The 16,274-nt window shown below is 36.5% G+C and overlaps 1 protein-coding gene across 2 annotated transcripts in view; it reads left to right on the top strand.

Moving 5' to 3' along the window:
- Positions 1–16,274, top strand: part of METAP2 (methionyl aminopeptidase 2) — a 30,580-nt gene that overhangs the window by 275 nt on the left and 14,031 nt on the right. Inside the window, exons 2-4 of one of the 2 annotated variants that reach the window (XM_082739319.1) lie at positions 1,749–1,856; positions 9,073–9,138; positions 12,726–12,828. In XM_082739319.1, the coding sequence (XP_082595445.1) occupies positions 1,749–1,856; positions 9,073–9,138; positions 12,726–12,828 (277 nt within the window). The remainder of the gene's footprint in view (positions 1–1,748; positions 1,857–9,072; positions 9,139–12,725; positions 12,829–16,274) is intronic. The other variant, XM_082739320.1, reaches the window with a different exon arrangement.

Below are 16,274 nucleotides of genomic sequence, written 5' to 3'. Positions count from 1 at the left end.
TCCAGTCGCCGCCGGGGATGGTCGAACGGCTCGGCCCAGGCCCGGCGGGGGTGACAGAAAGTGAGGACTCGAACACTGCTCTGGACTGATTCCCAGGACAGAGCGTGTGTCAAAACCAGGTTACAGATTTCTAGTGTGAGGAAAAGGCAGCTTCTCTTTCTGTGGAACTAGGGAGCTGTTGGGGTGGGGTGAATAGGGTGCCTCAGCTGGTCGTGAGGTTCTGGGGTTGCTGGGCCTGAGCCCTTAGATGTGCCAGAACTCAGCTCCCACACAGATCGTGCAGCGGACTCGAAGCTGCGCACATGGCTCAGTCCTGTCACCCTTCTGGCGGTTTGCCCTCCTCAAAAATCTAGTTCTGACCCCATACGGTCGCCTCTTTGCTGAAGGTCTCTGGAACATACTTTCAAGGATGGGGGTGGAGTGGGCAAGTCTCAGTGCCCTGGCCGCACCTCCCCCCACCTCCCGGGTTTACAGAGGAATTTTTGTTGCCGGCTGCGCTTTTGAGGTGTGTGTATATGTGTGTGTGCCCACGCGGTCATGTCACCGAGGAGTAATTGCAGAATATGTGGTAAATGTTGCAAATTTTCACCTGCCTGAACCATAGCATCGTCAAGCTTCAGGGTTTTCAGGCCTGAATTGTGATGCCATTTGCAGGTAGTTCGGGTAGAATATTCTATAGACTGGAATGGAACTTCTCTAAATCCACTGCTAAGGCAAGGAAAACAGCTGAAAGTTTACACTTGGATTCCATTATGCGTTAGGAGCTTAAATGTTTTATTTTAAGAAGTCCGTGTTTTTTTTGTTGTTCGTGGTCCTTCGTTTTAGGAAAACAATGTTTGTACCTGTTTTTAAAATCAGTCACACGAGGATTGAGAGACAGATGGAGAAGTTGTAAGTGATGAAGGTGAAGATGAGAGAGGTTGGAAAGGGTTAATATATATCTTTCTGAAATTTTTATTAAATGGAAGTTGAAAAGGGAAAGTTGTTGGTGCTGGGACCCTTCCAGAGAAAATTTAATCCCAGGACATAGTCTGGTGGCTGTTCCTGGCTTTCAGATGAAATCCGAACTCTTCAGTTTTTCCATTCAGATGCCCCTAATATTTAACATTTTTATCTCTCAACATGAATCCTCTGCTGTAGCCAGAATATCATTTTAGTATGTGCTAACTTGTAATACTATTTCGTTCTACACATATCTATTGCTACTACAGCGAGATTGTATTCACTTGGGTGGAGGGGGGGGGGCTGGTCTTGTGCTTAGCTATTCAAGAATTTTGGTTTTTAGCAATGGAATTATCTTTTCAATTTATTTTGTTTTTCCTAGCCTAGCTTGATGACTGACTTCTCATGAAAACTTGAAGTTCCCAGTGTTCCGTAGAAATCCTCCTCTAAGACCTTCAGCATTTATTACCTATCTCAATTACCTGTTTTAAATAAAGTGTTTGTTGTAGTAGTCTAATTGTTAAGTACTTTTAACAATTGGATAGGGACCAATGCACATTTTTGTTTATCCTTTAGTTGCTAGCACAGAGAAAATATAATAGATATTTTGTTGAAAGGACAAAGCTACTTAGATGTGGGGGGTTTTGTCATTAAGTGAATTCTGTAATGTTCACAATAATGTTTCTGTGTTTGTTTCCCAAATACTTATCAGGCAGGAAAGGACTTGTGTGTTCTCCAGGATCCTTAGAACATATTCTGATTGGAAACTATCTTTTTTAGATTTGATTTATGTTATATTTGATCAGCAGGGCAACAGGAACCTGATAAAGAATCAGGAGCCTCAGTTGATGAGGTAGCAAGACAATTGGAAAGACAAGCATTGGAAGAGAAAGAAAGAGATGATGACGATGAAGGTAAATGGTAAATTTGATATTTGTGGTTGGAAAAGCAAGAAGAGTATTTGTCCATATGGTTTATGGTTCTCTGATGTTTTAATGAACATTAAAGCCTCAGTGTCACAGATAAAAAGGGAAAGGTATTAACAATTCTTAAAAAGTTGGATAAGTTGAATGACTGCTCCAATTACACAGATCTCAACTTTTTAAAAATGTACTTGGCAAAATGCCAAGTAGGGGGTATTAAGATGATAATGAAGGACTGCTGGAGGACACGGGTGGCTCAGTTAGTTAAGTGTCTGCCTTTGGCGAGGATCGTGTTCCTAGGGTCCTGTGATCTAGCCCCCTGTCCATCTACTCCCTGCTCAGCGGGGAGCCTGCTTCTCCTGCTCCCTGTGCCGCTGCCCCTACTTGTGCTCTCTCACTTTCACTCTCTCTCAAATAAAGATAAGAAAGAAAATCCTTAAAAAAAAGAAGAAGAAATTGAAGGACTGTTTAACATTTATTGAACAACTAATATGTACAGGCCACTGTCCTAGGATACTTTCACATGTGTTCTCATTTTACTTTTCAAAACCTAGCAAAGTAGGTACTCTTCTCAGGAAGTGATGGTTATTATGTCATTTACCCAGTGTGACACAACTGCTATGTGTAGAGTGGAGTCATGGTTTTGAACCTAGAACCTGATTTCAGGTCTGTTCCTTGCACTCTGTATGAAAGCCCCCTCACTTTATTCTCAAGGAGTATATTGGAGTCCTTCTGAACTCTATTATAAATTCCCTGACCTCTAGCCTCTTATAGTATGTTGGTCCTGTAAGATTTCTTAAAGATAGTAATTCTTGAAATTCTAGAAATTGATGCTATCAGTAAGACAGTGGAGGTAATATTTGCTATCTCTTCTACAGCCTCTTTAGGTAGAGGGGGAGATGGAGCTTTCCCATTCTCAATTATCTACTGTTGTGACCTACTGCTCTTCCTTAAGCATTGTCAACTTGGTCTTGTGTCTTCCAAGCCTTAGCAGAAAATACCTGCTGTACTTTGTCATGTTAGGATAATGCAGAGTAGATATTTCTCCTTCAGAAACATAAGCTCTCTGCTTTCAAGGAACTTAGAGTCAAAATTTGATGGAAAAGGTGCCAAGGTTCAAGAGAATAGTTAGCTTTTCCTTAAGCAAACCCCTTGTCCATTTTACCTTGGGTTGTGTTTCAATTTATGAACATATTTTGAGCTCTTAGCAAGAAAGGGGCTTGTAATTTCAAGGTTATAAATTAGATTGCTATAGACCTACTGTGTATAGAGTATCACAGTGTTAATCTTTTTTTTTTTTTTTTTTAAAGATTTTATTTATTTATTTGACAGAGAGAAATTACAAGTACACTCAGAGGCAGGCAGAGAGAGAGAGAGAAGGAAGCAGACTCCCTGCTGAGCAGAGAGCCCGATGCGGGACTCGATCCCAGGACCCTGAGATCATGACCTGAGCCGAAGGCAGCGGCTTAACCCACTGAGCCACCCAGGCGCCCCATACAGTGTTAATCTTGAAGAGTGTTCCTTGTTCCATTGCTTTTCTACAAAGTTGTACAAATCTCTTGACATTGAAGGAGAAACTTTTGTCAGATTGGAAATTGTTTTAACGTCATTTTAAAGATGATTTTAGAACTATTGTTTTTCTCCAATAGAGTTACTTTCCTAATTCACTTCAAAAATCAGTATCAGTCAGTACTACTAATCTGTTGTGAGAGTTCTTTAAGAAGATGGAAAGTTAGTATTTCAGAATCTTTGTTCTAAAACAAAACAAAGAGGGGCTAAGTGGAATTGCAGGCTGAATGCTGAACAAAGGCTCTTTGGAAGGAATGGGACTTGTATAATGCCAAACAGAAGAGACCACTTTGGGCCAGGACAGTGCTGAGAATGGATTCAAAGTGTATTGAATAGTGCATTACTGGCCATATGAGATGATTTGTTGAGGGAGCCTTGGAGCATTTTTAAAAGAAAGTTATAGGGGTGCCTGGCTGGCTCAGTTGGTAGAGCATATGACTCTTGATATAGAGACAGATTGTTGATCTCAGGGTCAGGAGTTCATGCCCCACATTGGGCATAAAGTTTACTTAAAAAATATTGTTTAAAAAAAGAGAAGAATGTTATAAAAAATAATTTAGTCCTCATGTATATGCAGTGTTGTTAGGAAAAAGGAAACATCCAGGAAAGGCTTGGAGATCATTTTGGAGGGCACTTAACAGCCCAGGCATGTGGTAATGATTATTTAAATTGGTGGGAAGGCAGTTGGGTGACTCAGTTGGTTAAGCTTCCAACTCATGATTTCAGCTCAGGTCATGATCTCAGCGTCCTGAGATTGAGCCCCATTTCAGGCTTTGCCTCTCCCTCCCCCCACTCCATGCTCTCTCTCTCTGAAGTGGGCATAAATGAGCATGGAAGGGAAGAATTCAGTGGAATAGTGGTTGTGGAAGCAGAATTCAGAGGACTTTTAAAAGACTTTGAATCAGGGGCTCCTGGGTGGCTCAGTGGGTTAAAGCTGTTGCCTTCTGCTCAGGTCATGATCCCAGGGTCCTGGGATCAAGTCTTCTTTGGGCTCTCTGCTCAGCAGGGAGCATGCTTCCACCTCTCTCTTTCTGCCTGCCTCTCTGCCTACTTGTGATCTCTTTCTTTCAAATAAAAAAATTTAAAAAAAAAAAAAAAGACTTTAAATCAGGGGAGAAGGAAGGAGAGGCATAGATGGACTCTAGAGGTTTGAATTGGTGACAGAATATTGGTGCCGTTTACTGAAATTGTGAAGTAGGGAGAGTGGGTTAAGAGATTGAGGGTGGGGGGTATAGACAAAAAAGAAAGTATTGAGTTAATTTTAGATGTGTTTAATTTGAAACTGGAGTATTGGTATGAAAAGTTAATCCTGTCGGCAGTTGGCAATGTGCTAGAAGTAATTCAGTGAAGTTTTAAGTCAGATTTATTAAGGTACATATATTGCCCAGGACTATATTCACTATTTTCAAAAAATAGACTTTATGTTTTAGAACAGTTTTACTTAGGTTCTCAGCAATATTAAGCAAAAGGTGCAGAGATTTCCTGTATACTCCCTACCACCATACATGTAAAGCCTCTTGCATTTTCAACATCCCCCACTGGAGTGGTGCATTTGTGACAATGGATGAACATACATTTGACACATCATCATTATGCCAAGTCCATCGTTTATATAGATTTACTCACGATACTGTATATTCTATATATTCACCTTTTATAAGTCTGTAGTTTGGTAAGTTTTTACAAAGATGCATTTGTGTAACCACAACCAAGATATAGACCATTTTCATTTAACATTTCCATCTCCACAAAAAAGTTCCCTTTCACCCTTTTGTAGTCCGTTCTCTTGCTCCACCCCCTGGTCCCTCACAACCATTGATACATTTTCTGTTATGTAGTTTTTTCTACAGTGTCCTATAAATGGAATTATTATAGCGTGCAGCTTTATTTGGCTTGTTTGTCTTAGCGTGATACTTTGGAGAGTCATCCAGTTGCATATGCATCAGTAATAATTCATTACATTTTATTGCAAGTAGTATTCCAGATTTGTTTATCCACTTACTAGTTGATGGATATTCAGGTTGTTTCTGGTTTTTGTGTTATGAATAAAGACAACATTTGCATACAAGTCTTTGTGTGGACATAGGTTTTCATTTCTCCTGGGTGGGTACCTAGAAGTAGGATTGCTGGTCATATGGGAAGTCTATGTTTAATCTTATTAGAAACTATCAAGCTGTTGTTCAAAGTAGCTTTATCATTTTGCTTTCCTGTCCACATTGGTTGAGAATTCCAGGTCCTTTGTATCTCTTAAGCACTTGGTATTGTTAATTTTTTTTTTAAAAGATTTTATTTATTTATTTGATAGAGATCACAAGTAGGCAGAGAGGCTGGCAGGGTGGAGGATGCAGGGGGAGCAGGCTACCCGCTGAGCAGAGAGCCCGATGTGAGGCTTGATCCCAGGACCCTGAGTTCATAACCTGAACCAAAGGCAGATGCTTAACTGAGTCACCCAGGGGCCCCTAAAACTGGTTATACATCCTGAAGCATTTGTTTCAGGTTGAGTCTAATGTATGTAGCAGTATGCTAGGCACTGAATATTCTTCTAGAATAAATATCTTGTTTTGCTTTTCTGTCCTTATTACTTGGCACTTAAGAACTCCGTAAACATTTATTGAATGAAGGTTATTTTATTTATTTATTTTATTTATTCATTCATTTATTTATTTATTTTTTTATTTTTTAAAAAGATTTTATTTATTTATTTGACAGAGAGATCACAATAAGGCAGAGAGGCAGGCAGAGAGAGAGGATGAAGCAGGCTCTCTGCTGAGCAGAGAGCCCGATGTGGGGCTTGATCCCAGGACCCTGAGATCACAACCTGAGCCAAAGGCAGAGGCTTAACCCACTGAGCCACCCAGGTGCCCCAAATGAATGAAGGTTATTTTAAAATTGCAGTGTAGAATATGTGAATTAGATTATATGACACATGAGGAAATTGCAAGTTGTGTTTTGGGCTTTTGAATCTAGAAACCAATAATGAGTAAGTCAGCCATATTTGTGTTTCTGCTGTGTTCCTATGTTTCCTGTACCCAATTCCATAAGACTGACCATAAATTGCAACTTTGTGATTTATCTGGCTGGCTCAGTTGATAGATCATGCAACTCTTATATCAGGATTGTAAGTTCACCTCCACATTGGATGTAGAGATTACTTAAAAATAAAAAAGAAAATCTTTGAATAAAAAAAAAAAAAAAGGTGTCTGGGTAGCACAGTGGGTTGAGTTACCAGCTATTTATTTTGGCTCAGGTCAAAATCTTAGGGTCGGGAGATGGAACCCTGCATTGGGCTCTGTGCTGAAGGTGGAGCTTGCTTGGGATTCTCTCCCTCTCTCTCAAAATAATAATAATAATAAAAGAAATTGCAATTTCATAAGTAAGAAATTGTCAAATATTGGCAATTTTCTATCAGTCCATTAAAGCTCTATCTCATGTTACCTCCATCTTTGCTAAATTGCTGTTTCCTATTTATCATTTAGGTGAAAAAAACCAGGATAAAATAAACTAAAAGAACATTTGTTGAGAAGAGTATTTATCACATGCTTAGTTAGCCCTGTGTCTTAATTTAGGAAATGGTATGTAATCTTTAAGGAGCTCACAGACAAGTAGGGGTCATAGTAAGCCCCTAATCATTTTTCAAAAAGAAAAAAAAGGTTGCAGTTTTGTGTGATAATTATAATAGAATATAGTGGTGAGAAGATTTCTTTTATGGCTCCTGCTTATCTGGGAGTAAAAAGGGAGGAGCTCTTGGAGCAGAAAATGTAAGCAGGCATTTGACATTGTTTTATGGGTGTGGATTTCATGATTTAAAATTGCTGATGCTAGCCATGAGTTACTGGCACAATGTGAAACATTTAAAATGCTATATGGTGAACATCCTATTAAACTGTCAACGTCTAATTGTCTGCCACAGCTTCCTTTTCATCCTTATTTCATAGCAGTATGATTTGTGGATAGGTTGGTGTGCTTCATGATGAAATTTATTGAGCAGTGTTTTTAGAAATTCAGACACTTCAGTGTTTTGATACCTTTATTTAAAATGTTTTAAGTCACTATTAATCTTGGCCATAATACCATTCTTTTTTTTTTTTTTTTTTTAAAGATTTTATTTATTTATTTGACAGAGAGAGATCACAAGCAGGCAGAGAGGCAGGCAGAGAGAGAGAGAAGGAAGCAGGCTCCCTGCTGAGCAGAGAGCCCGATGCGGGGCTCGATCCCAGGAACCTGCGATCATGACCTGAGCCGAAGGCAGCGGCTTAACCCACTGAGCCACCCAGGCGCCCCAGTATAATACCATTCTTGATCTTTTCCACAAGTTCAGGAGTATGGTATGGACTTCTTAAAAGATAGTTACAAAAAAAATGCCGGGGGGGTGGGGGTGCCTGGGTGGCTCAGTGGGTTAACGTCTCTGCCTTTGGCTCAGGTCATGGTCCCAGGGCCCTGGGATCGAGACCCACATCAGGCTCTCTGCTCAGCAGGGAGCCCGCTTCCCTCTCTCTCTGTCTACCTCTCCCTCTCTGCCTACTTGTGATCTCTGTCAAATAAATTTTTAAAATCTTAAGAAAAAAAAAAAGAAAGAAAGAAAAGAAAACTGACAGGGGCACCTGAGTGGCTCAGTTAAGCATCTGACTTCGGTTCAGGTCATGGTCTCAGGGTCCTGGGATCGATCCCCACGTCTGGCTCCATGCTCAGTGGGGAGTCTGTCCTTCACCCTCTGTCCTTCCTCCACTCATGCTCTCTTTTCTCACTCAAATAAATAAATAGAATCTTTAAAAAGCAACCAAAAAACCCTTACAGGCAGATACTGGCAGTTTGGGATGCTCTTTTGTCAGCTTTGGCTTGAATTCATGACCCTGAGATCAAGACCTGAGCTGAGATCAAGAGTTGGACACTTAACCGATTGAGTCACCCAGGTGCCCCTTGCAAGCAATTTTTTGAAATAGTTCTTAATAATCCCCATTTTGGGGCATCAGGTTCTACTATGAACCTAGGAAAAGTATATATGCCCTCTGATTTTTTCATATAATTTGATCCAGAAGGAGAACTTTCTTTCTCTAATAGTAGCTATGCAGGAAAAGGTATTTTAAAATATGACACCTCAAATACTCCTCCCTGGATTAGTATCAGGTGATATATTCTTGGTCTGGTTCTGCCATTTACTAATTGGGATTTTCTTGGACATGTCCCTTAAACATTCCTTGTTTTATTTCATAAAATTGATTTGAGAATCACATGAGGTCATGAAATACAAGTGTTGAACCACGAAGTATATGTAGGCAAACTAGTATTTTAGGTAAAGTCACACAGTCATTATTATTGGTATTAAACTAACACTAGCTCTTCTCCTAGCTTTTGAAAAAGACTGCTAATGCATTTTTTATTCTTAAGAGTATCCTATTCAAAGTTCTTTAATTAGATTAAGTCAAGTAAAGTTTCCTTAGTGCTTTTGGTTACACAAGTCAAATTCTTATACATTAGCAGTATTCAGAATTCTTTTCTAAGAATATTGGGTCAGTTTTATTATATCTTGTTTAAGATGCTTTGTGTGTGTGTGTGTGTGTGTACTTGTCTGCTTGCGCTTGCTTTGTTCCTCTGCTTATGAGGTTTAAATAAATATGTACTTGTAATGCTTTTTTCCTAGATGGAGATGGGGATGGAGATGGAGCAGCTGGAAAGAAGAAGAAAAAGAAGAAGAAGAAGAGAGGACGTTAGTGTCTTAAGTTGATCTTACCTGACAAATAAAAAGTATCTATTAACCAGCAGGTTTGAATAGGTTTGAAATTGCATTAGATCCCATTGTGTGTCAAGGAACTAAATTTAGGCTTATGAGAGGTGGAATTTAGTGAAACTCACAACTGTTTTTTCATTTAACAATCTGTTGGCATTTTCTTTATCTTATTCCCTTATTGAGCTAAGGGATATTAATAATAAGTTGGTTGCATTTTACTACAATTTAGGAATGAAATTTATAATTTAAAACTTGAATAATACAAGTAGCAATTCTGTCAGGGATGAATAAAGTCATACTACTGTGCATAATAGGATAAACATAGTATGCAGTTCACCTGGCAGCTTTGAAATTATTAGATTCTTGATATATATTTAATGAAGAGTACCATTATTTAAAATTTGTATATATGGTTGAATTTTATTAATAACATTATACTATTTTGTATTCATTTAAAATATGATCCTGCTTGTGTTTTGTTTCTATAAATGGCAAACCAAACCTCTTCAGGGACCTGATATTCTATTAGGGAGACCAAGGGGAGATTGTATAGTCTTGGGGAATAAAGGTTGGGTTGAGAATCAGAACAAGTTCTAATCTTGTGCCCTTTGGGGTATAGGGACCACTGAGTATCTGGCTATACCTTCTTTTAAATCTTTCAGGCTAAAATTTTATGAATCAGAATATTGGAGGCTTGACTCATTTTTATATCTATGTTAAGAGAAATATTTAAATGTTTTTTAAGAAAGCTTTTGGCTCTACCAGGAATTTTCCAACTGTGTCACCAGATGAGGATGGGATAGCCTTCTTTTTATTCAGGCATCTATTTTCAGATCCTTCTAGTCATAGGATGTCAGTTCTGTCCCTAGCATAGTCTGTACTTAATGAGCACGGGTTACCCGTGTTTTAGGAATCTTCCAGTGATTGTAATGTCATATTCCTTCCATTCAAAAATTGTTAAAAGTGTGCTTGTGAGACATGGTATTACCTGAGAATGGCTTGAGAGAGAACTGTTTCTCCCAATACTCTTATATTACTCCCTAATGAAGGTAAATAAGGGGCTATTTTGTATTTGCCCTTGGTAAAATTCCTCCACTGACAGATGTTTTAGTATGATGCCATCATTTTTTATTGTGCTTCCTCTGAGGATGTTGAACTTACTTTTCATTTTATTTCTTTATGAGTACTCTCAAGAGACAGCCTTTTGTCTGATCTTGGTATCAAGAATAATTGTGCTTTTCCTGAGTAATGTGCTTTATCTCATAAACATGACCCATGCATATGTTTAAGTATTGGCTCCTAGAGGGCTTAGAGTCAAATCTGTGGTTTTGTATTGGTGGTATTTCAGGTACTATTTTATGTTCTTTCCATGTTTTGATTTTTGTTCTCTAATTTACTGTGTTTTATTTGTGTATTTTATATATCCTTGTAGGCTGTCATAAATCACTTGTGGAATAAACCAAGTATTGTAATTATAGACTTCACTGCCCTCAATTTCCTCATCTCTAAAGTGAGAGAATTATACGTGATAGTTAATGGTAACTGCAGTACAGATTGTTATACATAGTTTTAGATAATACCTTAGACATAGTATATTACAGTTTTCACAGGTTACCCAGCATTTCATTTGGTTCTTCATTTTGTAGATGAGGAAACTGAGGCTTGGCACATCTAGCCATTTGTCCAAGTCACAGTTAATAAGTGGTTGAGGCTAGACTTCAGCTCTCATATTTTGATTACAGATTTTTTTCTCTAATGATCATTTTGAGTTTTTTATTCTGTGTTAATAATTTATGGACATATAGCATCTTTATCAGAATTGTAGCTGAGATAAAGCTGAGGGCAGTGCAGTAGTACTTTGTTGATAAAACTCAAGCTTTCAGAAGATCAGGAAAACTGAGAAATAGGCAGGTATTAACAAGCTGAAATTTAATAGACCTATATAAAGTTAGTACAGGGTAATAAGGTCTAAGGATTTTGAGTGTTAGTATAATGTGAGCCAAAAAGCAGGGAGTCGTAACTATTTAATAGGTGTAGGATTTTTAGAATCAGTAGTATAGCCTTATATTAATTATACCTTATTTGGGCCATTTTAGTCAATTCTAATACCAACTTAAAAGGAACATTGACAGTTTCGGGGTTGGCAAATAGAGGTGAAAGTGTTAAGAACCATATCCCTTAAAGTGATTTCTCATCATACAGAGGAAGGAATCAGTAGAAATTAAAAATAAAATTTTTTCAACTGTGAAGAATAAAGCTAGAACTAACAGATGAAAGTAACAGGGAGAGAGAAGTATAGGGAGAGTTTTCTAATAGAGTTCTTTCAAAATGAATGGATTTTCACTTCAGAGATAGATTGTCTGCATTGTTGGGAGCACACTGCCATATATCAGGAGTATTATGCGATTCCCGGATTTAAGTGTAAAGCAAAATTAGGTGAGCTCTAAGATCTTTTTTTATTTTAAATTCTAATGTTTCCTCTTAGGAGGAACCTTAAAGCGTTTCCCAAGTTTATGTGCCCATAGAACACTTTTAAACATTATGTAAAGTCAAAAACATTTGGTGCTCATGAGGTACTGAGTGTTTGAATTAAAAGAACGGACCAAAATATGGTTCCATGGGTAAATGATGTGACTCAATAAATGGTTATACTTTTATTTATATAGTTCTTTTTCCCCCATTGCAGAAAAAAGAGAGCAAAATGGTGTTAAACTTTAAGACACACAAAATCCATAAGGCCAGTTACAATCAAAAGGACACCACATATTTCACCTCAGTAGTTGAAGTGCTACAGAAATGCATCAAGTGTCCAATATCACTGCATAAATTAATAGACTTCCTGGCATTTTTGGGGAACAGCATTCATTACTAAACGGCAGTTCTTTATATAGTAGGAATTCTATAACTGGTTCTGTGTATTTAAAAAATTTTTAAGACAAATCTCCAGATATTTTTAAAAATCATCTTGGAACACTGGTGTCTTTTAGAATATAGTTTGGGAAATAATGTCCTTAAAATGTATGCTAAGGACTATAACTTTTTTTAAGTATCTGGAAATTTGTATATGGATACCTAAATTCTTTTTAGCACTGGGTATGTATACTCTTAACTTTTATACCTAATATACCCTTGAAATAAGTTCTTCACTTATTAATATGTAATAGCATTATATTTTTACCTCATTGTTGTAGGGTTTCTTTCATACTTTCTTGTTTCCTCTTTGATTTTTATTTGTGAAAACCAGCCTCTATATGCTGTTCTACTTTTGGTGTAGTAAATGAAGACAAAACTACTAGAAACGTACTTTCTGCCAAGACATGTACTGTTTAAATACATAGTGGAATTCTAAGGAGTTGAATATTTCTATTCCCAAGCAACAGTAAATTGGAGAGGAGGTGGCCAGCATGGTGAAATATCTTCTGTTTTTAACTATAAGGCTATGATAGCAAGAAGGTTCCTTAAAATTAGGACATACAGCAGCCATTAGGAACTGAGAAAAAATGTAATGATAACTGCTTAATTTTATTTTTAACTACAGAAGTTAATGTTTTATTTGTATCTCACAGCAAAAGTTCAAACAGACCCTCCCTCAGTTCCAATATGTGACCTGTATCCTAACGGTGTATTTCCCAAAGGACAAGAATGCGAGTACCCACCCACACAAGATGGGTAAGAATCATAAGATAACTTCCAGTTTGACTTTTGAAAGGTGTAGTTTAGCAATAAAGCAGATTTGATTTTTTTCAGAACTTTGCTCCACTACTTTAATAAAAGCTTTGTGAATTGTTATAGAAAATACAGTAGAAGCCGTCTTATCCAAAATGATTGGGACCAGTAGTAGTTCAGTTAATCAAAAAAGTATATTAAGGTGGGGATCACAAAACTAAAAAATTTTTATTGATAAAAGTTAACTTAAACATTTGTTTTTCATCAATCTCAGTATTAGAACATGGATTTGTATTGTACTCCACTTTTTTCTTTCCATAAGCTATATCCATAATATATTGTCTGTAAATGTAATCCATTTTGAGCTTCCCTGAGGAATACAAGCTGAGTAATCTGAGGGCTGATACTGGATATGTACATTTTTTTCCTCAAACCATTTGCAGCTGCGCTTAATTTGACAGGTATTTTTTGGTGACTTCCCTTTATTGAGATTTTTCTGAGTAGTCAATTTAGTTTCATTGGAAAAATTTCTTTTATGTACTATATAACTAAATTACATAATTATAGTAACAAGTACAGATAACTTACACTAGTTTGCAGATGCATCACCTGATGGTTGAAAGTGTTTTGAAAGGATACATTTCACCTGGTCAGCAGACACTCAGTGGCATTACGCTGCCTGGTTAAGAACATAGAAGCTGGGATTCATTTGAATCCCAGCTCTAACACTTATTAGCTTTGTGACTTGGGCAAGTAATTTATCATGTCTTTCCTTTTATTTCTTCGTCTATAAAATGAGCACTTCATAGGATTGTGAGGAATAATAATATATGTAAAGCACTTAGGAGAGTAACAGACACATAGTAAACATGACATGTTAGCTGCTGTTATTATTATTCAGAACAGGAACCTGTCAGCCCCTCATATTCAGCATACAGTGGGCATTGTTTAGTATACTTTTACAGAGAGAATCAAGAGCATCAGTTAATTCAGTGGTTGCAATAGTTGGTTAAGAAAGCTTCTACTGTAGCCTTGTTTCATTGACCTGTAAAGACATCATTGTTTTTCTTTAAACTTCAGGAAAGAACATGATGTTACATTTTAATCCCTCTCCTTCATTCCTAGTACTTTCAGTGAATAAGTATAAAGTTCTGAAATTTTGTGTCATGAGCATCTTTTCTTTGAATTCGAATTCATCAGTCACTATTCCTGTCTTAAAGTGTCTGTTTTTGAAATGTCACAGACATATAATTTCACATTAATTAAATTTTCACAGTACACATAATCACATTTATTTTTAAAGACAGTCTTTTTGTTTTATTCATTTATTTTTGCTTGTTCCCTCTTCCTTCCCTTCTTTCCAGACCCCTGTAACCACCTAGCAGGTAACCCTCCATATTTTTATACACTTACATATGTGTACATCTATGTCCATTTATGTAAAGGGGCTCTTTTGGTCTTGTTTTCCAAAATGGAATCATAGGCACACTTTCCTCACCTTTTCTCCTTCAGGACTATCTCTTAGAAAGCCCTCCAACTCAGTCAGAATAGCAGGTATTCCTTTGAATGGCTTCATAATATTCCGTAGTGTGGCTGTGCCATACTTTATTCCACCGTTTTCTAATTGATCAGCCTTCATTCTGTCTCTGTTTTTTGCAATACTACAAACCATTCTGTAATAAATATTTCTAAGAATAGACACGTGTATGTGTGTATTATCTCCTTATGTTATGGCAGTTTTATTATGGAATAGTTTTCCAGGAGTGGAATTGCTGTATCAAAGAATATATTAATACTTTAGTTTATGATTCCCAGACTGATAATTTTGAGCATTTTTTTATTGTTGGCTTTGTTCTTTTGCTGTTCTAAAAGTCTTAAAATTTTTGTATACAGTGCATGTTTATATTTTATATTCCTGGGTTTGTAGCGGTCTCTCAGATTTTTTTTTTCAAACTCTTAATCTCTGTTTTATTACATCTTCAGTTTAGAGTTTTTTTGGGTAGGATTGGGAGTGCCAATTTTATTTTCTTTCAAATAGCCAATTGTGCTAAAATAGTTTATTAAATAATTTATTCTCCTGAATTGAATGACCACCTTTGCCATATACTATATTCTCATATAATGGAACTATATTTTCATAATCAACCAATTTCAATTATTCTGATCTATTTGTATATTCTTATGCTAGTACTATTTGGATCTGATTATCAACAACTTTATAATATATATGGATAATTTGATAAGGCAAGTCTTTCTCTGCCCCACACAACAAATACAATTCCTTTTTATATTTAGCTATTCTGTCTTATAGTCTTAACACACATACCCATAGAAATTGCTTTCTTTAGAATTCTAGTCAGAATTGCATTTATGTATTTGTTTAGAAAATTGACAATTGTGTCACATTGTCTTACCCATTGTCCTAGTATGTTTTTTCACTTATCTGATTTATTTTCAGGTGGGTATGTTCATTTTTTGTTAAATTTTGTTAAATTTATTCTTAAATGTTTTATGGTTTTGTTACTGATGTGGTCAAGATTTTTAAAATTTTTAACCATGTGAATGTGGTGGAAGACTTGAAGTAATGTTTAATACAAGAAAAATTGAGATTTGATAAACCTTAGAAATTACCCTTCCCTTCTTACCATCATTTTCTATTGCAAATTAAATATAGAGATAGAATAACTTCTTTTTTTTGAAACAGTAGAGAAGGGGCAGCTGGGTGGCTCAGGTCATGGTCTCTGGGTCCTGGGATAAAGCCCCGCATGGAGTTCTCTGCTCAGTGGGGAGCCTGCTTCCCCCTCTCCCTCTGCTTCTCTCTCTGCTTACTTGTGATCTCTCTCTCTCCGTCAAATTAATAAATAAAATCTTTTTTAAAAAACAGATGAAGATATTAATTATATGTTGTAATTTTTTTTTTAGTAATACTTGAATATTGAAAAGCAATATTGTATGCTGTGGAAAAATAAAAAATTACTGTGATTATGTTGCTCTTCAGTAAGTTTTGATATTTTTTGACATTCACATAATCAGTTTTGATTATTTGCAAATAGATCAGAATCAGTATTCCTATAGACTTGGTAAAGTATTAAATATAGTTTTGTATCTCCCTTCAGTTGTTTTTTAAGTTTACATTTACATTCCAATTAGTTAACATATAGTTTCATGTGTATGTCATAATGCAAGTACACTCCTTTATCCCCATCACCTGTTTGACCTGTCTTTTGTATGTCCTCCCCTCTGTTAACCATCAATTTGTTTTTTATAGTTAAGAGTCTGTTTCTTGGTTTGCCTCTCTTTTTTCCCTTCTTTTTTTTTTTCATAAACTTACTAAAAATTGCATAAATTATCACAAAGAACTCGCCTGTGTAACTACCACCCAGGTTGAGTACAATATTTTATTTAACTTTTTATTTTGAAATAATTCCATTTTAAGAGAATTGTACAAA

The sequence above is a fragment of the Mustela nivalis genome (genome assembly GCF_964662115.1).
Source record: "Mustela nivalis genome assembly, chromosome: 7".
Lineage (NCBI taxonomy): Eukaryota > Metazoa > Chordata > Mammalia > Carnivora > Mustelidae > Mustela > Mustela nivalis.
The sequence above is the reverse complement of the archived record's forward strand: the minus strand, read 5'-3'. Positions and strand labels throughout refer to the sequence as shown.